At 41.7% G+C, this 23,779-nt stretch overlaps 1 protein-coding gene across 1 annotated transcript in view; it reads right to left on the bottom strand.

Annotated features, from left to right (window-relative positions):
• USP13 (ubiquitin specific peptidase 13) overlaps positions 1-23,779 on the bottom strand; it is a 106,631-nt gene that overhangs the window by 75,086 nt on the left and 7,766 nt on the right. Inside the window, exons 2-3 of the mRNA XM_023623342.2 lie at positions 7,407-7,532; positions 1,643-1,703 (exon numbers count right to left, since the gene is read on the bottom strand). Coding sequence (XP_023479110.1) covers positions 1,643-1,703; positions 7,407-7,532 — 187 coding nt within the window. The remainder of the gene's footprint in view (positions 1-1,642; positions 1,704-7,406; positions 7,533-23,779) is intronic.

Genomic DNA, 23,779 nt, shown 5'->3' with positions numbered 1-23,779 from the left:
AAAAGACAGCAAGGATGGGCCCAGCGTGGAGTAACAGAGAATCAAAGCAGGAAGGAAACGCAGTTCCACAACTGTTTCCCATTAATGTCCTTTTTTTTTTTTTTTTTTGCTTGAGGAAGATTAGCCCTGAGCTAACATCTGTGCCAATCTTCCTCCACTTTATACGTAGGTCAACACCACAGCAACGCTGACAAGTGATGTAGGTACATGCCTGGGATCTGAACCCGGGCCACTGAAGCAGAGTGCGTCAAACTAGTGTGTTTTTTTATTGTAACAGTAACATATGTTTCTTATAGAAAAGAGCTAAATGCAGAGAAGCAAATAGAAGACAATAAAAATCACCTCAATCCCACCACCAGGAAGGAGCTACTATTAAACAACTTGGAGTATATTCTGCCAGACTCTTTCAGACTCCCAGTTATATATGTATACGTGTGTGTATATACACATGCATATACACACACGTATACATATGTACATACATACCTATAGATATGCATGCACATATACATACCTATTTACATATATATACATACACATACATATATATTTGTACAGATTTTTTTTTTACCAAAATGAAATCATAAAATGCAAACAATTTTGAATTCCTTTCAAACAATAATCCCAGGCATTTAGGGATATAAATTTGTTTGGTCAAACATTATCAAACTACTTTTTCTCCTGGGAAAACCATATCAAAGCTTAATACGAAATATAACCATGAGTGCATGATAGAGAAACCAGTATTTGTGCATGAGCAAAACTGGCTCTTCTGAATGAAGGAGACAGAAAAATCACTGTTGGGCAAACACCACAGAAATCATTGTTGCAGACAAGATCCACTGATGGATGCTAAAACCACTATGCAAAACTTGGAGGAGAAACAAGATATGAGCATAGTCTCAAAGTACCACTCCCAAGACATTTACTAATTACACTGTAACTTCACAGTGGAGAAACCCAGCAGACACCCCCTTCATAAGTGATCAAGATTAACATCACTGGTATGAAGACATAGCATCATGTGCCCCCTGATATCATGTACTGAGGAGGCCACATCACCTCTGTGGTGTTCTTGCCAAAAACGCACAACCTCAGACTTACCATGAGAAAATATCAGACAAACTCAAATTGAGGTACAGCCTACAAATTAACAGCCAGTACTCTTCAAAAGTGTCAAAGTTATCAAAGACAAAAAAAAAAAGACTGAGGAACCATCACAGATTAGACAGGATCAAGAAAACATGACAACTAAATGCAACATGGGATCCTGGAACAAAAAAAGGACATTAGTGGAAAAAAATGGTGAAGTCCTACTAAAGTCTGTAGTTTGGCTAATATTAAAAAAAGAAAAACTGTCTCTTCTTTAAAGACAGTGAAAAAAGAGAACAGAAGCAGAATCGCAATGACTCTCCAGTCACTATAAATACAACTGCTTCAAAATACTAAACATAACTAAAAGGGCTAAAAGCATCCTTCACCATCAGGTAAACACAAAGTAGAGACCATCTCAAGTTAAATTCATTTCTCTCATCCTTAAATGGTAGAGCAATAAACAACCCATTACTCCAAATCACACACATGGACACGTACATGCACACACAGAAAATCCGGGCACAGTATTAATAACTATTTACATTACCTAAAAAAATCTTTGAATTCCTCCTTTTTGGTAAAGCTCCACCAGATGCCCCTCTTACCTTCTGAAAAGAAAACAAGAGATTGTTAAAATGCAGCCTACGGAACAGACGATTGGAGTGGGGGAGTACATCTCAGAGGTTCCCAGTTTTTATAAAATGTCAAGAGGAAATATTCAACCTTGACTAGAGATTCCAGAATAAACAGGAATTTGAGCCAAGTCAACGCAGGTGCGTGAAGGGCAATGCTTTCGCTCCACCTGATTATTTTCCCCAAGTTATAAAGGAAAGCACTTCTGGAAAGGGAAGTGGAACCAATCAAGGTGAAGTAGGTGCTTCAACTTCAAATCAGCACATGCTCCCAAGAGGTTGGAGTCCATGCCCAATGTCAGAGCTACTCTGGAGATATGATGGAGGCTCCAGAAGGAGCAGGGTCCCCTGCTACCACTCGGCCCTCAGTGCCTGGCCCTGAGCATGTTCAACAATCACTGTTGAGAGAGCTAACAAATACTGATAAATAGTCGCTGATGCTCTGGTCATATTAAACCTCAATCTGACCTCCCTAAACATTTTTGGAGCACCAACTGATGGCTATGTTTGCCATCCTAAGCTTCGTGTATTTTTTACCTTCGGTGGCAGCAATGAAATAAGCACCCATCAAGTGGCTAAGCAAAAGTGTTCATTTATTATTACCCTTCCGACACTCACACAAAAAATTTTACTCTCAAATAAGATTACAAAAAATTTTATTTCAGGTAGCCAAAACCATTTTTCCACACCGTATGTTCTTTCAGTTAATAGAAAAGAGCACGTTTCCAACACACCACATTGTACGGGCTGAACCTTGGCGTCTTTTCAAGCAGCCACGCGTTATGGCAGCATCAAGGCGCTGCTGCTTCTTTCGTCTGTCCTCTTATCACTCCTAAGTCTCCTTTTCCACATTTTATTGTTTGGCATTCAGGGCTGACTCATCTCGGTGATTCTCACATTAAGTTTTTACAGCTTCTACTGTAAGTTTATAGTTCACATCATAGAAATGTGAAAATTATTGAACACTGTAGCTCAAAAACCTCTCTCTCCAAATACTAATGCCAAATTCACAGCTCCTCTCTTGGAATCCCTCTGCTCCATGGTCTCAGAGCCTCTGTTCTCTCCCCTCCACTTACCTGCCTCAAAAAGGGATGAAATAAACCTGTACGAAAGGCACATTTAACAATCCTGTAGGTCGCTTGAAATCTCTCTACAGAAAGAGAAGTTTCTGGCATCAAAATTGTTCCAACCTCACTGTCCCCTCCATTCCTGCTTGATGGTGGAGGGAGAAAGAAGGAGAGGGGCTGCATGAAGGCAGGCTAGAATGTGAGGCTCTCCTCGATTGTGAGATTCACGCCTCAGACTTGGATTAGATCCACTTCCTTTCAGGAAAAAGAAAAAACGAGGTCTTCCTCCAAAGACCATCACCTCTGTGCCTGTGTCAGTTACCACTAGAAATCAATAGAGTTTGAGAAACTACAACTCCTCGGTGAGTAAACATTACTGTGCCTGTGTGTCAGGCTCTGTGCTGGTGCTCAGGCTGCAAAGTGAATGAAGATGTGCTCCATCCCCTGAGGAGCCCACCAGCATAGTTGGGAAACATATATGCAAACAAATAGCACAAGAGATTCTGGTGAGTGTTAAGAGAGGTATGAAAAAGGTACGATCAAATCATAAGCAGGAAACGATAGTTCTTCTGGTGGTTGAGGGTGTAAGCAGAGTTGGTCAGGTAAGAAGAGCAGCTGCTCAGCAAATATTCGTTGGATGGATGGATGGATGATGAACAGATGGATGATGGGTGGGTGGATGGATGGATGATAGATGATGGATAAGTGGATAGATATCCCAACCACAGGGAGTACAATAGGTAAAAGAGGAGTGAGGGTAGAAGCAGAGAATCCTAGACAGACAAAACAACATGTAAAAAGGCATGTAATTATGATGTGCTCCAGAAAAAAAGACACTGACAAGGAAGTGCAGCCTTCCGAGAAAGAAGACAAGGATGGCCAACCGGCATCCTAGGAAAAGCCAATACTTACGGGGTAAATGGAGGAAGCAATGCTAGTGAGAGAAAGCGAGCAATGGCAGTCTGAAAGCAGAAGGAAAGCCAGGAAAGAATGATGCCAAAGAAAGCCAGGAGGAGCAGTTTGAAAATGAAAATAAGTTCAAAGACTCAAAAAGTCAAGTAAAATCAGAACTAAAATGTACCCACCAAGTGTGGTAAGAAGAGGTCGCTGACAACCTCGAATTTAGCACATCAGCAGGAAGACTGAGGAGACTGCCGTGTGGAACGTAAAGGGAGGTGCAGTGGAGGTGATGAGAACAGAAACGTTTTTAAAGAAGCTCTAACTGAAGGATGGGATGACTCAAGGAGGACACAAATTAGAGGGACAGTTTTGCAGTGTGTCCTTTCTCAAGGTGGGAGAAAAAAGCCAGAAGAGGGAGAAGTTGCAGACATGAGAGAGTGGAGTTAACGAAGGAGCAAGTTTCCCGAGGTAGGAGGAAAAGGGACCAGAAAGACAGAAAGAACACAGCTTTCTGCTGAGATGGGAGGAAACCAAAGTGCAATTAATGCAATTGAGTTCCCAGGAAGGAAGAAAGGAGTTCAGGGAGTTCCTGTCCAGGGATCCCTGTTTTCTCTGTAAAGTACAAGTCACACTGTTTTCAGAGAATGATGAGGGAGGTACTGGTAAAGGCTTCAGGAAAGCACCCAAAGTTTGGAATGGGAGGGTATCGACTAAGTTTGCGGAGCAGTGAGAGGGCTCCGGGAAAGGGGGAAGGCCAGGAAGCAGACTTGGTCCCAACCCAGTGACAGTGCGATTCATAGCAGTGTGTGCGCAGAAGCAGAGGATGAGACTAAAGGATTGCTGGCTGGAGCTCTGGAGGACAGTTAAGGAGACAAGACAAGGAGAGGGCTGAGGGTATTGGTGATGACAGAATGGTTAGCCACGGAGCCTGAGAAGCAGGCTAGACAGCAGGGGAAGTGGCTTCCTGGACAAGTCACAGGCCTGGGGGTCTCGAGGAAGGACAACAAATAGAAATCAAAATAAACAAGAGAAACAGTTAAAATGAGAGCGGGTTGTGGTCAGAGACTGAAATACTTAACTTACAATTGCAGAGGCAGCACTAACCGTACGAGATCACCAGCATTCTACAACTCTGCCGCTGGCTTTGGGACCCTGAGCAAGTTATTCCAAGCGTCTGCGCCTCAGCTTCACTGGCTTTTCCCCAGTTTCCTAAAACTTCACCACTTTACAATAAGACAGACGATACAAAGTGAACTTCTTAAGAATTGCTATATCCCTTCTAACAAGAGTAGTGACTGTAAATCATATAATATTAGGCCAACATTAGATTATTTTAAAGCTAATGGAGTTATGACTTAGCTGACCCCCGGGCCTTTCTTCCTCTTCTTCCTCCTACTCTCCCTGCTGTCCAATTTTGGGATCTCTCCTTTGTCCGGAACTCAAACAGAGAATATATTAGGTAGGGTAGGGTGAGAGGTTAGATGACTTCAAGTCACCAGCATTGACTATTTAGAAGATCCAAGATAGTCTGCAAACTATAAGGACTAAAGTGAAGGGTGAACAGTGTTGCTAAATATAAAATCAATATTTGAAAATTAATAACATCCCCAAACACCATTAATAGCCAATTAGAATACATTTAAAAATAAAGATAGCAGAAGCAATAGTTACAAAATTATAGGGTACCTAAAAAAATCTAACAAAATATAAGCTCCTTTACTGAAAATTATAAAATATTACTGAAGGATATAAAAGAGACCTGAATAGAAAGGTATGCCATGTTGAATAGTCGTTCAATAAATATTTATGAAGCACCTACTATGTGCTGGGCACTGCTAGGCGCTGAGGACACAGAAGTGAACAAAACTGACAAAAGTCCTCATAGAGTTTACACAATGAAGTGGTTCATAGATTAATCTACAAATTCAGTGTGATCAAGATCAAAATCTCCACACGATCTTTTAAACTAGATGAACTGATTCCAAAATCCATATAGAAAAATAAGCATCTAAACCCAGGAAAGTTCTGGGAAAAATGAACATGGAAAAAGTGCTTGCACACTACGCGATATCAAGGCTTGTCACACCAATGACACAGACAAATAAGATCAACAGAACAGAACTGAGAGCCCCAACAGAGACCCAAGTGTGAATGGCAAGTTAAAATATTTAAAAAAATGGCACTATGAATCATTCGGAAAGATTGCCCTACTCTAGTAACAGGGGGACAACTGGTTATCAACATGGAACTTAAAAAGTAGATTCCCACATTTCACACAAACGCAAACAGAAATTATAGATGGATTAAGACCTAAAAGTTAAAACACACACACACATCTTAAAAAAAAGTATTACGATAAATATCTTTACGACCTTGAATTGAGTAGCAATTTCTTAGACAAGACACAAAACCACAATTCATAAAAGTTTAATAAATCTACATCAAAATTCAAAACTTCTGTTCTACAAAATAACTCATAAACGAAGCAAAAGGACAAGCCACAGACTGTAAGAAAATGTTCTATATAACAAAGTCTCGGATCCAGAATGTAAAAAGAACTAAATCAAACTTTTCAGAAAAAGATAAACCTATAAAGAAATAGGCCAAAAATAAAAATAAGCAAATCAGAGAAGAGCAAACCAGAATGACCAATAAATGTACATAAAGATGTTCAACCTTCCCAGAAGGAATGCCAAATATTTAGATGCCACCTCACAATCATTAGATTGGCAAAAATCAAAAGTCTGACCAAGCGCTGGTGAGGCTGTGGGAAAGCACACATTCATAATCGCTGCAGACAGGAGTGTAAAACTCGTACAACCACTCTGGGGAAGGATTTGACAACATGGACTAAAAAAGAAGATAAGTACACCCATGAGCCAGCACTACCACTTCCAGACATATTTCCTAAAGAAATCTTGCACATGAACCCCTAGGAGAAATGGATAAAAATGTTAATTGTTACACTGTTGGCAGAAGCAAAAAAAAAAATGGAAACAATCTAAATTGTTCATCAATAGGAGAATAGAATAATAAACAACAAGGTACTCATAAGATGTGATACCAAACAACTATTAAAATGAGTTAAGTCCATCCAGAGGCATAGCAACAGGGATAGATTTCACAACGCTGAAAGGGAAAGTTCTAAGCAGAATTATAGGTAACATTATGATAGTAATTATCTACATCTTTAAAACACATCAAGTCATACTATATATTGTTCATGAACACACACATGCTAATAAAATATAATGGCATAGGAATGAGAAACAACAAATTCACAGCCATGGTTACTTCTGGGGAGGGAGAGAAACAAAAGAGACTTGAACTTCCAAGGAAATTCTTTGGCTAAAAAAAGAAAATCTGAAGCAAAAATATCCAAATATTTTTTATTTCTGATTTTTGGATCCACTAGTGTTTCTGGCAGTATTTTGCATACTTTTCTGTATTTTTTTACTTAATTTTTTTTTCAATCAGTCAACTCCTGCCTTTTAATTCCAATCAGAAGTCTAGAGGATGAGAAATATAAAACTGGTTAAGATAACGTTTGGGGAAATCTATGCATTTCTGCAAACAGTGCTATTTTTGTTCACCATCATCAAAGCGAATCAGAAGTTATATGTGCACAAAAGAATCTCCACGTGATAAACCACACTAAGACAATGTTACAGGAAAGATATCAAGGCCAGTTCTCAAAAAGTGTTTATCTCACCTCTCGTACATGTCTCTTCAGGTGCATGTACACACTCTGTCCAGTTTTTCGAAAATGTCTTTCAACATGTTCCCTTCCAAAGGCCAAAAATGTATTCATGCATACATAGAGTCCACCTTCAGAATTCTAGAAGAAAGAGACAGGTTACAACATTAGCCAATGACACCTAGCCAAGTCGTCTAGATGTAGAAAGAGGGAAGGGGCAGGAAGGCAAAGGATGAAGACAAAGCCTGGTAAAAGGCCACCTGGATGTCATAGCCATCTGCAATGCCCCTCCAAGGGCTCCACAGCCACCCACAGCAGAAGCTCCCTCCCCAACCCTGTGTTCCAGTTGCTCCCGGACAGCTGAGCATGGTCTCTCCCAGGCAGGCGAGATCCTCAGAGGCCCTGGGAAATAAACATGTTTGTCTGACTCTCCCAACTGGGGTAAGGATGACAAGAAACAGAAGAAAGTTGGTAAGTGATCCAACTACTATCACTGCAATGGTTTGTCCTCGTTCCTCCTCATTCGTCAGTGCAAGTCTCCAGGAACATAAAGTTTTGGCAGGACAGAGTTCTTCAAATACATTGTTCCCTTCCTTTGGTGATACATTATATTTGATGGTATCCATTAATAAATTATAACAATTGAATACACAAATAATAACTTAATAAGTAAATAATAAAGGGAGTCTCATAATAATCATAGCTGCACATTATTGCATGCCTGACACATGTTGGGACTTTATGTATATTATTTCTAATCCTAACAATACTGCAAGCTGCTTAGTATTATTTCCATTTTACAGCTCTAAAAAGAAGCTACGGATAAGTCACTTGCCCAAGTTCACACAGCTTGGAAGTGTCAGAGTTAAATTTTAGTCTATTTCTCTTTTTATCCCATTACGCCACATTTCAAATATTATTTCATTATAGACATACTGCTAAAATGAATAGTCAAGGATATTGTTCACATTTTAGATACTTCATTCTCTATCCCAATTTCAACTCTCCTTTTCTCTCACTTTGCTTAACATAGCTTCCCTGTAAATTTAGCCTATAAACCTAGCTCTCCTTTCCTCCATGGAAATAGATTTTTATTAAGCTCCTGTTAGTCTCACCCCTCCAAATGATTAAAAAAAATGTTAAGTACCTGTCAAAATTGCCAACAAACATCTATCAAAATTTCTTACACTGCATTTAGTAAATCACATATTACAATATCAAAACACACACTGATGCTCATTATAAATACATGAAAAAATAATTTTTAAAGTTCCAAGAACTCAAGATCGTTTATTAAAAATTATTTCTAATAACAAAGTTCTCCAACATTGTTTCTGTGGTTTATACGCCAGACATAAAGGAGTCTTGTCACAACGAGACCATTATAACAACATTAGTTCAATTACGTGGCTATTATTGTAGTATCTGCATTGCAATAAGGCAAGAAAAAGAAAAAAGGTGTGAAGATCACAAAAAAAGAAGTAAAATGGTCTCGATTTGCTGATGACATTATAGTCTATATGGAAAATCCTAAGAATCTACAAACTACTAAAAATAACAACTAGCAGAACTAATAAGTGAATTTGGCAAGCTCATGGGATACAGGTTAACAGACAAAAAGCAATTTCAATTTTATACACTGACAACAAAACAGTTGCAAATGAAATTTTTAAAACTTGACTGTAAAATAGCATCCAAAAAACTCACAATTACAGTATATAGCTTGTGCTTCTCGATAACTTTTTTCCCTTTAAATGAGATCACTTGAATAAAATTAGAGAAGTTCTTCAACTAGAAGCAACACATTATATTCACTTGATCACTAGATTAAGTAAATATCTTCAAAAGGTTTTTTTTAAGTTATTTTGCATGGTTATCACCCTTATGAAAAACAATATTGCATGATGATATTGTATTATAATGGCCATTCAATAAGCCCATTAAATTGAGCACCACATATGTCAATAAGAAAAATAACACTTCCATTCTCTTTCTATAAAATGCAGTGCAATCAAAAAGAATTCAAACCAGAAGATATACTGGGGAAAATACGAGATTTGTAACCAGAGGTTCTGAACTACCATGAAGTAGCTCTGTGGCCTACGGCAGGTTTTCATACAGGTCTCCGAGCTTCAGTATTTTCCTCTGTAAACATGGCTATAGCGATAATTCCCACCTCACAGGGTTTTGCGAAGTTCAAAGGGAATGAAACACATTCTGTGCTGTAAAGCATTACATAACTGTTGGGTTGTTTTTTTTTTTTTTTTTTTTGAGGAAGATTAGCCCTGAGCTAACTGCTGCCAATTCTCCTCTTTCTGCTGAGACTGGCCCTGAGCTAATATCCGTGCCCATCTTCCTCTACTTTATATGTGGGACGCCTACCACAGCACGGCGTGCCCAGCGGTGCCACGTCCGCACCTGGGATCCGAACCCCGGGCCGCTGAAGCGGAACATGCGCACTTAACCACTGCGCCACCAGGTCGGCCCCGGTAACTATTTATTATGAGCTAAAAGTTTTGTGTGATGTATCTCCTATTATCTCAATTATTTTATAATTTGGGAAAACACACAGAAGGAAGAAAAAAGCGACTCTGACAGTCACATAGGGTGGGGGTAACAAATATTAATCGGTCAGAAAAATATATTAGACAGCTAGCAGGAGAACCAAAAAATTAACAAGTAGAAGAAGAAAAATGGTCAAGTACAGCATTTTTCTGAATAAAAATATAGCATAGCTGGGGCTGGCCCCGTGGCCGAGGGGTTAAGTTCGTGCGCTCTGCTGCAGGCGGCCCAGTGTTTCGTTGGTTCGAATCCTGGGCGCGGACATGGCACTGCTCATCAGGCCACGCTGAGGCAGCGTCCCATACGCCACAACTAGAAGGACCCACAACGAAGAATATACAACTATGTACCCAGGGGCTTTGGGGAGAAAAAGGAAAAAATAAAATCTTAAAATATATATATATATATATATATATATATATATAGCATAGCTATATAATGCGAGGGTGTATAAAGTAATGTCTAGATAATCATAAAATCTTTGCTAATTTCATTGCCAAGAGTTTCTGACTTATTAGGGTATTTGATAAAAATTGAATACACCAAATATTCACTCTCGGTTTCTGGAGGCCCTTGATATGGTCAGAAAGTCCATAATCAGAGAGAAAAATGCTTCGGCACTCACAGAGGAATGGACCCACAGAGGGAAGGATTCTATTGCAACATCCATGGGCATCTTCCATCCAACACACAAGCTGCTCTCTCAAGCAGCACATGCCCCTCTACTAGTAGCTCTGAGATAGAGGCGCTGCCCAGGGGACTTGCCAGTAGTTTTAAAAATTCAAGACACACTGAGACAGAAAACCCTTTAAAAGCTACCCCATATAGAACAAACACCCCAGTCTAATGAGAGACGCTTTCTTCCCTCTTGCCTTTTAATGTCTAAATATTGGTCCTATAAGACACTTTCTTTCACATACAAAGTCAATACTCCAGGTCACGTGCTCTGAACAGCTTCTTTCACTAATGATGACAGGTGTTTGCTGATAAATATCTCTCAATTCCTCTATAACCAAAGCACAGAGAATAATTTATAGCCTAGGATCCAAGCTAAGTTAATTGACTCTTAGGAGTTTTTGAACCCTCAACCTCGTCCTCTTTCATTAACCAGCCACACCCCCAACTAAGACCAATGCCTTGGAAAGCAACGTAAAGCATTTGCCTTCATATGACCAAAAGTGCAGCCAAGAAATCAGGCAGGAGAGAGATCTGAACCAATTGACAGTGAAATGCAACTGGAAGAATAAGAGAGTAGAGTATAAACTAATACTTCTCTCAAATAATGGTGGTAGAGGTGCTTTATTAAACTATTCTTAGGCTACAAATGAAATTCGTACGTATTGGGCTAAATTTTTAAAAATAAATGGTAGCATAAGAATGGAGATTCCAAAAATATATTTGTATTATGAAAATTGCTTAATATATGTCAAACCACAAGAAATACAAAAATAGGGGAAAGAATCACTAATAAAAGTTACTGGGACAGCTAGACATCAGCACAGAAGAAAATTAACCTAGAGCCACATCTTGTACCAAACACTGCAATGAGATCCAAGAGATGAGCACCTAAAAGCCAGACAAGAACAGAATAACATATTTACCGCACTTGTGAAGGGGAAAATAATTTCTGGTCAAGAAACTAAAAGATATCATCAGAGATGGTGTAGTTGAGTATAAAAATGTAAACAGTAAAGAACATAGTTTGTACCCCAAAATGTAATGAGACAAATAGAAAACCAACAAAAGAGAATGGGGAAAGATGTAAAGTACAATGAATAAAAGTTCATATTCAAACTATGTAAAAATTGATAAAATTTTTGATAAAATTGACAAAAATTGATTTAAAAATTCTTAAAATTGATTAAAAAAATAAGATGTCAAAATTCAAGTTCAACTTGATTAAGTGGGGTTTTTTTCTGCTTTTTCTCCCCAAATCCCCCCAGTACATAGTTGTACATATTTTAGTTGTGGGTCCTTCTAGTTGTGGCATGTGGGATGCCGCCTCAGCATGGCTTGATGAGTAGTGCCATGTCCGCCCCCAGGATGCGAACCAGTGAAATCCTGGGCCGCCACAGCGGAGCGTGCGAACTTAACCACTCGGCCACGGGGCCGGCCCCCTAAGTGTTTTTTTTTAAGATTGTTTAGTTTTAACTGTGAGAAAATATTAAAATTGAATCAGCACATCCTCATTACCTCCTGAAGTAAGCATATTAAAACAATCTCAAGGCAAGTTATGCCTACTAACTAGCAAAAAGTATTAAAATTACACAGCCTGAAGCCACAGACAAAACCTGTATATCTACTCCCACAATATAGACTGGTCCCCTCTTTCCAGAGAGCAATAAAGCCGTGACCCTTTGACACAGTATTTCTCCTTTGGGTACAGACTTCAGGAACCCAAAAGAAAGAGAAAAAAATCCCTAATTTGTACAAAAATATTCACAGATGCACTATTTATAACAGGAAAAAGTAGCAACGACCCCAAATAGAGGAGCTAAGAACCTGTGCATATATACACAACAAAATACTATAACATTGTTTATAATGACAAATTTATGAATTGTGTGTAATAGAAAGCATAGAAAATGTGTATAGAATTGTGTATAATGGACACAGGAAAGTAAAGTTCATGAAAAAAGAACACACACTGATGACAAGGAGGAAAGGAAAGAGGAGAAGGGAAGGCTGGAAATTGACGAAGACCTGAAATGAAACTGGATGTGATAAATGGTTTTATATTTATTTAAGTTCTTGACTGTGGGGCCCCCAGCCTCACCTCCCATTACCTTCTAGAGTGGTGTTTCTCAGACTACTGTCAGGAAGCACCAGGTTGCTTGGTTTTGGTTTTGGTTTCGTTTCGTTCCTGTTCATTAAGGTAAGATTGGTGGTCCCACTGTACCTGACTCGTTCTCAGATCCCGCCAGATGTGAACTCACTCCCACATGTAAGACCCACAGAACCCAAAAGGGTCTATATCCTGTTCGAACAAACTAATGCACTGCTCACACTCTCAGATGTGGCTGCAATGTCGAGTTGCCACAAAAATTTCTAAACGCTTGCACTCCACATTTGGACTTATCCCTTGGCACCAGCCGGCTGACCACACTTGGAGTAGCACTGGTCTACAGCCAGGTGAGCTGCCCAATTCTAAGAGTGTCTCACTGTCAGGAAAGCGTCACTTCAAGGAACTTCAGGGCCACCAGGTGAGGCCTCAAGCTTTCAGAGCAGCAGACATCAGAACTGGCTACACACGTCAACGCCTGCACAACTGCAGATGCTCCCCAGGTCCCACACCTGTTCACTCATCCACCCCACCTGCCCCTGCCCATGACCAATTCCCCCATCTCCCTGTCATCCCCCTGTGCTGACAGGTCTTAACCTCAAATCTGCTTTCACTTCACAACTGTTAGCATCCTGCTCACTGCAATCTGTAGCCTCCTTTCATTTGGGGCCACTACACTCAGAAGCTTGATCATGCATTTCCTCCTTGAGGGCAGGAAAAATGTGCCACAATCATTACTGAATTCCAAAAATAGTACCAGGTACACAGCACTTGAATTGAACAAACATTTATGGAATGAATGTTAAATTTTGTGCAGCTATTTGTCATTCAGTTGCACAGTTTAGTCCCTCTCTCAAACTGGTCCTCAGTGCCCTTCTGATCTGGATTTAAAACACTTCATAGTACAGGCTCCATTTCAAGTCTTTGGCATAGCTAAACAAAGGGGATCATCAAAAGAATGGCCATGCATAGAAAAACAGTCAGAGGCACCAGCAGGATTACTAGCTTTTCAGGTTTGTTTGGCTAAAGTCACACTCTTAGCAGCCTGGACACTTGAATTTCCCGGCCCCAGCTCTCCTGTCTTCTGTACCCAAGCCCGTCTCACAGAGATTTCTCCAGGACAGCAGCTGCCATCTCCACAGCCCCTTCCCGCCTTGCATCCTATCTGCCTCCTACTTTCAGAAGCCACCCAGCCCAGAATAGCCAATGTGCTTCTCTGCATATTCTTAGCTAAATAAGATCCTAATTATCATTTTCAAAATGTACTGAAGAGAAACTTGACCATGATGCAAGACTTAATTAAGAAACCTGAAATCACAAGGAAGTCAAGAAATACCCCTCAGGGCTTCTCTAATAGGCTCTATAATGATTCCCTTGACAACTTCTCCCACCCCACAATCAAGTTGTAAGAGAGAGGAGCAGCATTAGCAATCCACGCATTGTTTAAACCCACTTCTTCAATGCATTTCAATATAGATATGATATTGCCATAGCCACTCATTTACTACTTTACATTGTATTACCCTACGAACTATTCAGAAGTAACATAAAGGACAAAGTCACCTTTTTTTTATACTGTGTGGAATTTAAAAGAATATTAAAACAGTAGCAAATCTAAAGGTCAAGGTTACAACATGTTTCAGAGTAGCAAGGGAAGAGCCATTTTAAATAAAAATACACCACACTGTCAATCAGTAGGTGTTCAGAGAACTTTGTTTATGATTGCATGTTCTTGGAGACCAGCCTCCGCTGGAGGACAGGAAGGGAGAGCGAGCACATGTGCGCAACACACTCAGGAAACAGTCACTACGTAACACTTGTTTTTATAACTACAGAACAGTGTGGAAAACAAGCGGTCATTGCCGCAAAGAGAAACATGATGTAGGTAGAGGGAGTCACAACAAATCCACGTCCAGGACAAATTACATACTAACACCTCGGGAAGACTCTGACTCACGCACTCATGCAAAAAAGGAGACAAAAGGGACCAGAACATGGTATTTTCTAGAACACCGACTATTAAAAAAGAAGGAGAAAGAGAAAAGAAATTAACTAAATTAGTTGGTTGTAATAGTGAAAGGAAATAACCTGAATGCCCATGAACAGCTGTGTTTAGTAATTTATGGAAGCTCCATGAAACGTGACACTCTTCAGCCATTTAACATTGACTTGTGATGAGTATTTACTGATAGGAAAAGCTGTACATGGTATTTCTGAGTAAGGAAAGCAGGTAGCAAAACACTGTGTATGATGTCATAATATACAAGACATATTCACACTGCATGGCATAGGCATGGGTTATTAGGTTATTAGGGAGATAACGTAGGATTTCTTTTTTTCACGTTGTCTTACGGCATTTTCTAATTTTTCTTCAGGAACATGGATTCATATTTTAATAATAAAACAATAAAATTTTTCTTAACTGAATGTATTTAAAACCAAATATCTGCATACGGAATAGAATAAGCAGTCATTCAAATGTTCCCTTTCCTTAGGCTTTTGAAACCCAACCTGATAGCTTTAAGGGGCTGTATATTCTCGCTACTCAAAGTAAAAGTGTGGTCTGAAATAACTAAGAGGTTATCTCAAAACGTGTAGCTAAGGAAATTTGGGAACATACAAGTAAAAGAGGTAATGACGAGTGTAATCTCAGGGAGGCAGAGGAGAATGTGTTTACAACTGAGAAAAATGACACTGATGGAGGACACTGTACCCCCGTTGGATGCCATCCAAGTTTACAGAAGGAGGGATGGTCTGTGTGGAGTGTGGAAAAGAAGCTATGAAAGCAAATGAGGCTGTGATGTCTTCTCCAAGGGCACGAGAAGTGGATGGGGGTGTCGGCCAGGAGGAGTTTATTCAGCAGAGAGAGAAAGGTCGGTGCCCTAATGACTTACATCCTAGTATGAAGAGAAAGAAAGTAACCAAGAAAGAGATACAGAAGACAATTCCCAGCAGTAATAAGAGTGACAGAGGAGCCAGAGGGTGGAGACAAGAGGGCTGGGGTCTCTAACAGCTGGAGGGTGCAGTGGGGGGCCATGGGGGGCTCTCTGGAAGGGTGAGATCTCAAGGACAAAGGGCCAGGCAAGCAAAGTGGGAAGAGCACCCTAGGTCAATGGAAGAGCATGTACAAAGGCCCTGGCTACATCCTCAAAGAAAAGAAAGAAAGTCAGGGTGCTGGAGTCGAGTGAGAGGGAGGAGGGGTCTGCAGAGGCCAGCAGAGTAGGCCTCGTGGGCATGAGAAGAACTGGAGTTCACCCTAAGTGGGATGCAAAGCCACTGCAGGGTTTTAAATTGAGAAGTTCCGGAATGTGATCTACATTTTTAAAAATCACTCTGGCTACTGGGAGAGAATATGGGGAGGGGCTCAAGAGAACACATGGTTATGAGGCTATTGTATAATCTGGACTCACACTGTCTCATATAGTAGCCGCTAGCCACATGTGAATACTTACATCCAAATTAATTTAAATTAGGTTAAATTGAAAATTCAGTTTCTCAGTCGCACTGGCCACATTTCAAGTGCTCAACAGCCACTTGTGATGAGAGGTTACCATACTGGACAGTGCAGATACAGAACAATTCCATCATCAGAGAAAGTTCTTTTAGGCAGCACTTGTCGAAACAAGGCAAGATGGTGGTTTAGCCTGGGGGAGGCGGCAGGAGGAACAGGTAAGAGGACTCACAGCGGAGATGGGGAAACTTGGGCAGCGTCAGGATCTAATTTTAGGAAAGAGCCCATCAGCATAGAGGACGGATTAGATGTAGAAGTGTGTGGAAAAGGCAGAATCCAAGACAACTCCTAACTGATTTGACTCATTACTTTGTAAGACTACCCACCTCTCTCCGCTCAGCTCTTGCTTTCGTCAAGCAACCACCTGCCTATTAATTCAGCCTCTTGGGTACCTTCCTATCTGAATGATAGATATGAATATTCCAATGACCAGAGCCCAGATCCCCAGAACATTCTGTCTTCTAGAGCAAAACAAACAGATAACAGTTTTAAAATGCAAAAATTAAGTACATGCAGATGGGAAACAAATGTGCAATAAGAAAATAAAACAAGGTTCCAGATCAAGGGCAGGAAGCACACAACCCACAGAAAGGGGAAAAACCATGGAGAAGAGTATTATCAAAAAAAATAGGCTGGATAGCATGAAGAGACTCAAACAGTTCGCCAGTAGAACAGAACTACCAGAATACAATATGTGCAAAATCCAAAAACTCGGTTTCAACAGCAGATCCACTGAAATAAATTTGTCCATATACACCAAGTAGAAAAAAACAAATACACTTTAATCCCAAGAGGGTAGGCCTCCCTTCTAAACACTGATAAATCATGTTTGTGGCCATGAAATGTTAAGAAAAAATAGAAATGTTAACGCAGCAATGATTCTTTCAGCCTGCTCCAATATTGGCATTTCCCTTTCTGCAGAAGACTCTGTCTCAGGGTGGCACAGCCTGGTCCCAGACAGCTAAAGGCAGGGTCCGAACAGCTAGGTTTGGACATGCTATAAATTTACCATTCCCCTGAGGGGTCACTTATTAACTTTGTTCCTAAGTATAAAACCAAATCCTTGCTCTGGGTATTGGAGGCAGCGAGGACACTGTCACCCAAACAGCTGGGGACGTGTTTGGGCAGAGCATGAGGAACAGCTACTAACGATGCTCACAAGACAGATGGGTTAAATAAAAGCCATCAGAGGATGAAGACACTGAGGTGAGCATCCTTAGCAGTGCTAAATGGGAGCTGTAATCCATCTAAATCATTCTCAGCTTACATCTAAAAAAAGAAAATGTGAAACCACCTGGTCAAAGGTAAAAACCTTTTATAGTCATTTCTCATTATTTTTAAAAAGAGATGGCTTTAGGGGCCGGCCTGGTAGTTAAGTTTGCACACTTGGTTTCAGCAGCCAGGTTCGCGGGTTCAGATCCCAGGCATGGACCCACACACCGCTCATCAAGCCATGCTGTGGCAGGCGTCCCACATACAAAATAGAGGAAGATGGGCACAGATGTTAGCTCAGTGGCAATCTTCCTCACCAAAAAAAAAGAGAGAGTGAGAGATGGCTTTCTTCAGGATGCATTTCTCCTGATAAACTATATTAAACATGAGTATTAGGTTTCCAGGCTAACCCATAAAAGCCCATCCCTGTGAGCTGAATTTGAGTATGAATAATAGCCCTGAACAGAGAGCCACCAAGGAGGCCAGCAAACACTCACGCCCAAGGCTTTCGCTGTGAGTCAGAGCCTTGTGCACAATGACCAAGCAGAGACGGCTCTCTTTGGCAACCCCCAAAACCCTATAAATCCCATTTCATCTTCTTCTCAGAGGGATCCCTCCCACTAAACCCCACTAAGAGGTGGATAGCAATAAGTCACATTTAAGAGGCAGCTGTGATAACAACAACCCTGCAGGGTAGGTACTACAGAGGGGGAAACCAAGGCTCAGAGAGATTCAGTGACATTAAGGCACTTGCTGAAGTCATACTGCTCCTAAGTAGTGGGGGAGAGGGGGTTGAACCCAGGCCAGCCTGGCCCCCGACACACTGCCTGGTGCGACTGAGAAGCAGATGTCGTTTTGGTGGCAGACGCTAGGTGGGCGGCTGTCGGCAAGCACACGCCATCACGGGGGCTTGGGGAAAAGAGCAATTTCTTCTTTGTTTTCAAGGCTGTTTCATTCCAGGAAAGCAGAAGAGGCAGGCAAGGGAGAGCCACCCTGCTCATTCAAGCAGGCTGCGCCAGGTGCTCTGCCAGGCTTTCCTGCAGGGGAAGAAAGAGGCTTCTGCAGGTCGCACCAGCTCCCCAAACTTGAAACATCAGCAGGAGTCCTTGGAAGGTGGCTGCTCCAGGCTGAGCGCTCCCTGACAAAAGCAGTAGCAAGACCCACGGCGCTGGGCTCCGAGACACTGGTGAAGTAGCTGCAGGACCCTTATCAACTTCTATCCAGCCACTAAACTGGATCTGTCAGTGGTCCCCCTCTACTGGTGGCGCCTGGAGAGACAGCCCACGCAAACTGAGGCTCCTTCCAAAGCCTCAATGCAAGGAGACTCAATGGCAGAACCTGCCCAAGTGGCATGCCCAAAGGAGCACTTCAGCAGTTGTACCCAAAGGATGCAGCATGTGAATTACTCTTACCTGCCCCCTGCCCACTCTTCACCTTCAGGCTTGTATGTTCTCTTTCTTCATGGCCAGTCAATACACTGATCCCACTAACAGACCACCAAGCCCATTTCTAAGAACTGCTGGGGACAGAGACATCTATGTCCAGGTCACCACCTTAGAGCCATACCCAAAGAATTAACCAGGACAAAAAAAAGCAACACCTGGTTAGATTAAAGGAAAGTTTTCATAATTGCAACTCACTTGACAAGAGCCCTCAGCCTCTTGGCCAATCGCCCATGTAGGTTAATATGGGGCAGATTCACTGTAGAGTGATCTTATTTTATAAAACAGTAAAAGGCTGCATGTGTTCCATCTATAACTCTTCATGCAACAAGCTCATCTGTTCCAATTTCTAACTCCTGGAGGAAATGCTGCCCAAAACTCCTGTCAGAGTTTCTCTGAAACTTGAGCCAATCGGTGGGAGGGCAGGAAGCATGTGCTAGTTGCTGCTCCCTCCACCACTTGGGGGAAAAGATCCCAGGAGCAAAGGGGTGGGACCCTGGAAGGGCAACTCACAAATCCAGTTTTCTAAACTAGGGACTGCCAGACTCTGCAATTCAAACCCTGACTCCATTCTAAGCTCCATTCGGTCCCCAATTTTCCCAGTGGACACACAGTACTTGCATTGACCATCTCACCTTCATCACTTATGTCCTTCATACACTCCATCTCCCAGGCTACGAGCCTCGAAGTCATCTTTAACTCCTCCCACTCCTTCATCCACAGCATATTCTGTCACTAAATTGGGCCATATCTTTCAGCAAAGTCTCTATTGAGTTTATTCTCACCACTCCGCCATCTCTATTCCCACTGTCATCACCCTAATGAAAGCATTCTCCCTCCAACAGTACAAGAGACTCCTAGTTGAATTCCTATTGAGGGTCTCCCCACCTCCCAATCTGTTACTCCTCATTCCACTTCCAGAACAGCCACACCAAAGAACACTGTCCTCATGCTGTTCCCTTGCTCCTACCTGGCCAGCCCCTCGGTCTAACTTCATCAAGAGCAACCTCCCTTATAACCCAGAGAGGACTCAGCCTTGCTTTCCAATCTCCCCAGTAATTCTCTCCTCCATAAGACAGTTAACTCTCTCACATACATGCCAAGCTTGGTCCCTCGTCCATGCCTTTGTCCCCTCCTCCTCCAAAACACCACCTCTTCATAACCCATCCAGATGTCCAGGCCAGTAACTCTTCGAGATTTTATTGATGATTCCTATGCCTGAAATCTTCATTCACACATTATAAGTGTCACATTGTTTAAAACTAAAATATCCTGTAAGTCCTTCAGGGTCTAACTTCATGACACATGAGGGCTTAAGTCCCATCTCTGTCATGTACCAGTCTGTGAACAAGCTACCTAACTTCCCTGACTCTCAGTTTCCTCTTCTGTAAAACGGGGCAACAATAGTAATTATAACTTACAAGCCAATTACTACTGGAGTTAAACGAGATGATGTATATAAGAGTACCTAGTACAGTGTTTGACTCACAACAGACACTCAAAATTGGCACTCACACTCCTGTACAGTAGAAAGATCCATGTCACACTCTTCTTTCCTGTGGTCTTATTTCCCTCCTAAATACTCACACCCTCCCTACCCCCTACAGCACCTAGCGTAGTGCTGGGTGCAGAGTAGGCTCTAAATAAGTATTAATACTTGCTAATTAATACTAAACAAAATGTTTTATTTCTAATCTTATCACAGGAAGTATATACCATTCTGCACCTCAAGCAACATCTCTAGCCTGGAGGCATGTTCAGATTCATTAAATTCTTGTGATTATTGCATTGTCCTGCTGTTCCAGCCTTAAAAATAGGGGCTCTTGCTCACATCTCCCCTGTGCCTGGGGACAAGGGAAGTCCTGGGCGGATCACCCATAATATTGAACCTAAGAGGCAGCACCTGGGCCACAGACACCAGCCCTCTTGTCATCTCTCTGAAGGGCACCACGTGTGAGCGCTTCCACCAAGACGCCTGGGGCATCTAGAACCACAACATGTAAAACAGTCAGCCAGTACCCAAGGCACATTTCCCCTACTTTTCAAGGGTCAAGCTTACGGTTTCTCAGACAATGTGATAAAATTTTAAAAAGGCATTAGTTATTTTTAATAACATTTTTTATTGCAAAATATATGCTCACGATTTTTAAAAAACAGAAAAGAAGCAGCCTTGCTAGCACAGGTTCACAAACAGCACAGTTTTCAGTCCTCTACTCTTTCCCCTTTACTTCTCTAAGACCTCAGCTATTCTGCGTCTTTAACAATCAGCAGCCCAACCACAAAAGAGATGTACAAAGAGCTTTGACAGCAAAGGAAAATAAGTGTCTAACTCAGCTTGGAGGGCATGAGGAAGGCCTCACAGAGAACACCTGAGCTGGTTTTTAAGGATCAGTGGGGTCTGCCCAGCGGGGTGAGGGCTGGGGAGAAGAGGCATTCCAGGCCAAGGAAAGAGCATGGGCCACACGTGGAGGGGCGAATGCATGGAGCATCTGAAGAACACAAGGTCCTTTGGGCCAAAGAGAATGTAAGCAGAGAGCAGGTGCTAAGTGACAACACTGGCAAGGAAAGTTGGATCAACATGGTAAATTGATTTGACATGCTCTGTTAGAAAAGTCTGAATGGTGCTGTTGAAAATGTCAAGGCAGGGAAATGACATGATAAGACCCATGTTTTAGAAAACCAACTGAGAGTGCAATATGACAGAATGGAAGGGAGGCAAAGTGGTCCGTTAAGAGGCTTCTGCAAGAGTCTAGGCAAGAGAGGATGAGGGCCTGAGCTTTGGCGGTGGAGAAGGAGAGAGGAGGCTACGCTGATACCTGGTCACTAATGAGGTGTGACATAAAAGAGAGGGAGATACACCCATGTTCATAGCAGCATCATTCACAATAGCCAAAAGGTAGAAGACACCCAAGCATCCATCAACAGACGAATGGATAAACAAAATGTGGTATACACACACACGGAATATCACTCAGCTTCAAAAGGGAAGGAAATTCTGACACATACCAAAACATGGATAAACCTTGAAAGTATTATGGTAAGTAGAATAAAAGTCAGAAAAGGATAGATATTATATGATCTCACTTATACAACATTACAAGGCACCTATAGCAGTTAAATTTGTAGAGACAGAAAGTGGAATGGTGGTTGCCAGGAGTAGGAGGATGGAGGAACAAGGAGTTACTGTTTAACAGGGATAGAGTTTCATTTTCCAGGGTGAAAAGAGTTCCAGAGATGGATAGTCGTGATGGTTGCACAACGTGAATGGACATAATACCACTGCACTGTATACGTAAAAATGGTTAAGACGGTAAACTTGTTATGTGTGTTTTCCACAATTTTTTAAAAAGAAAGAGAGGGAGAGGGAGGCAGAGCGGATGATATATGACATCTCCCAGCCTGGGGCACTAAATGAATGGTAGCTCCTTTAACTGAGCTCCAGTCCACAAGAAGAAGAATGCAGAGGAGTGAAAAGAGAATTCAGAGTTGCACAGACGTCCAGATTCAATATGAGCTGAGAACACAAACTTTCCCAAAAAGGCTCCCTGACAGGATCAGCATCGTCTTTCACATTTCAAAACTCTAAAAATGATACAACTTTAACAGTAATTAACTTCTGCCAAAAAGAGACAGCAAGTGACTTTCTGATTATTAGTTTGGAAGAGTAAGACTCTAGGGTACATAGGGCAGATGACACACATACATCAACTTCACTCCTTTCTAAAATCCAAATAAAAGAATAGTGAAGGGATGTTTTTAAAACCTAAACCACAGCAACAAAATCTGAAAACTGGACCACAGATATATAAGTGCAAAAAAGATTAAGACAGGCTGACAATGCTGAATCCTAGGCCTGCAGCAGGGAAACCCAAGATCCAAACTGATTTACACCCCAAAATTTCCAAAAGACTCCAGAACTGGCAACTCCAGGTAACTCTGGAAGTTGGGGTGAAATAAGGGCTAAAATAAGGAAGAAGGGTTAAAAATCAGCTTAGGTAGCAGTCAGAGCCCCAGATCCATCCTCTACTCGAAATGGTCCCTCCCACACCAGCAAACTACTGGAGATTTATTCTCTAAAGCAGGTAAAAACAAAGGACTCAGGTCTGTGGGAGAATGGGCTCAGTTAAGAATAGGTGTACCAGCCTGAATACATGGGCGCTTAGAGAGGTATACATAATGTATGTGTATCAGTCCAGGTTTGGTCAGAAAATACAAACTATTCTAGGTATTTCATGCAGAAAGGGATTTAATACAGGAAATTATAGGCTTACAAAATCATGGGAAGAGCTGCGAGAACCAAGGGGAGAGAAACCACCACTCACGTTCAGGAAATCAGGAGGCATAAGCACCACAAAAAACTGTACAGATGATCTCAGCTCCCCCACGACTGAGGTGGCTTTGAGTCCCACAAGGACCCTCAGAAGCTGCCAGGAAAAGTGCACATCTGCCATGTGCATAGCTGCAATTGCAATAGTGGCTTCTCCTCTTCTGAATCTCTCACTGGCAGAATCAAAATCAGAATCCTGCCTTCAAAGCATTCTGGGAAGTGCAGTGCCCAGGTTTCCAATCCCTGCAACATGGGAGAAGGCCTAGCAAAACAGGGACAGGGCTGAGAACCAGAAGACAACATCCAGCTGGTACCCAGTATCCAGATGCTAACACCACCCTTGTCCTCTTCTCGCGCTCTGCTCCCTGAGTACTGGCAGATAGGCCTTCACTTTCCAGGCAAGACGTGACAACAGTCTCCCAAACCAAGGCCAAAGGAAAAACATGAAGATGCTAAAAGTAAAGGTTCCCCCAAGAAACAGCCAGAGCAGATCACCCTAAAGTGAAGCTCACAGTCGAGAGAATAAAGAATTCTCACCTCTGAAAAAAACCA

This window comes from Equus caballus, chromosome 19, assembly GCF_041296265.1.
Source record: "Equus caballus isolate H_3958 breed thoroughbred chromosome 19, TB-T2T, whole genome shotgun sequence".
Taxonomy (NCBI): domain Eukaryota; kingdom Metazoa; phylum Chordata; class Mammalia; order Perissodactyla; family Equidae; genus Equus; species Equus caballus.
The sequence above is the reverse complement of the archived record's forward strand: the minus strand, read 5'-3'. Positions and strand labels throughout refer to the sequence as shown.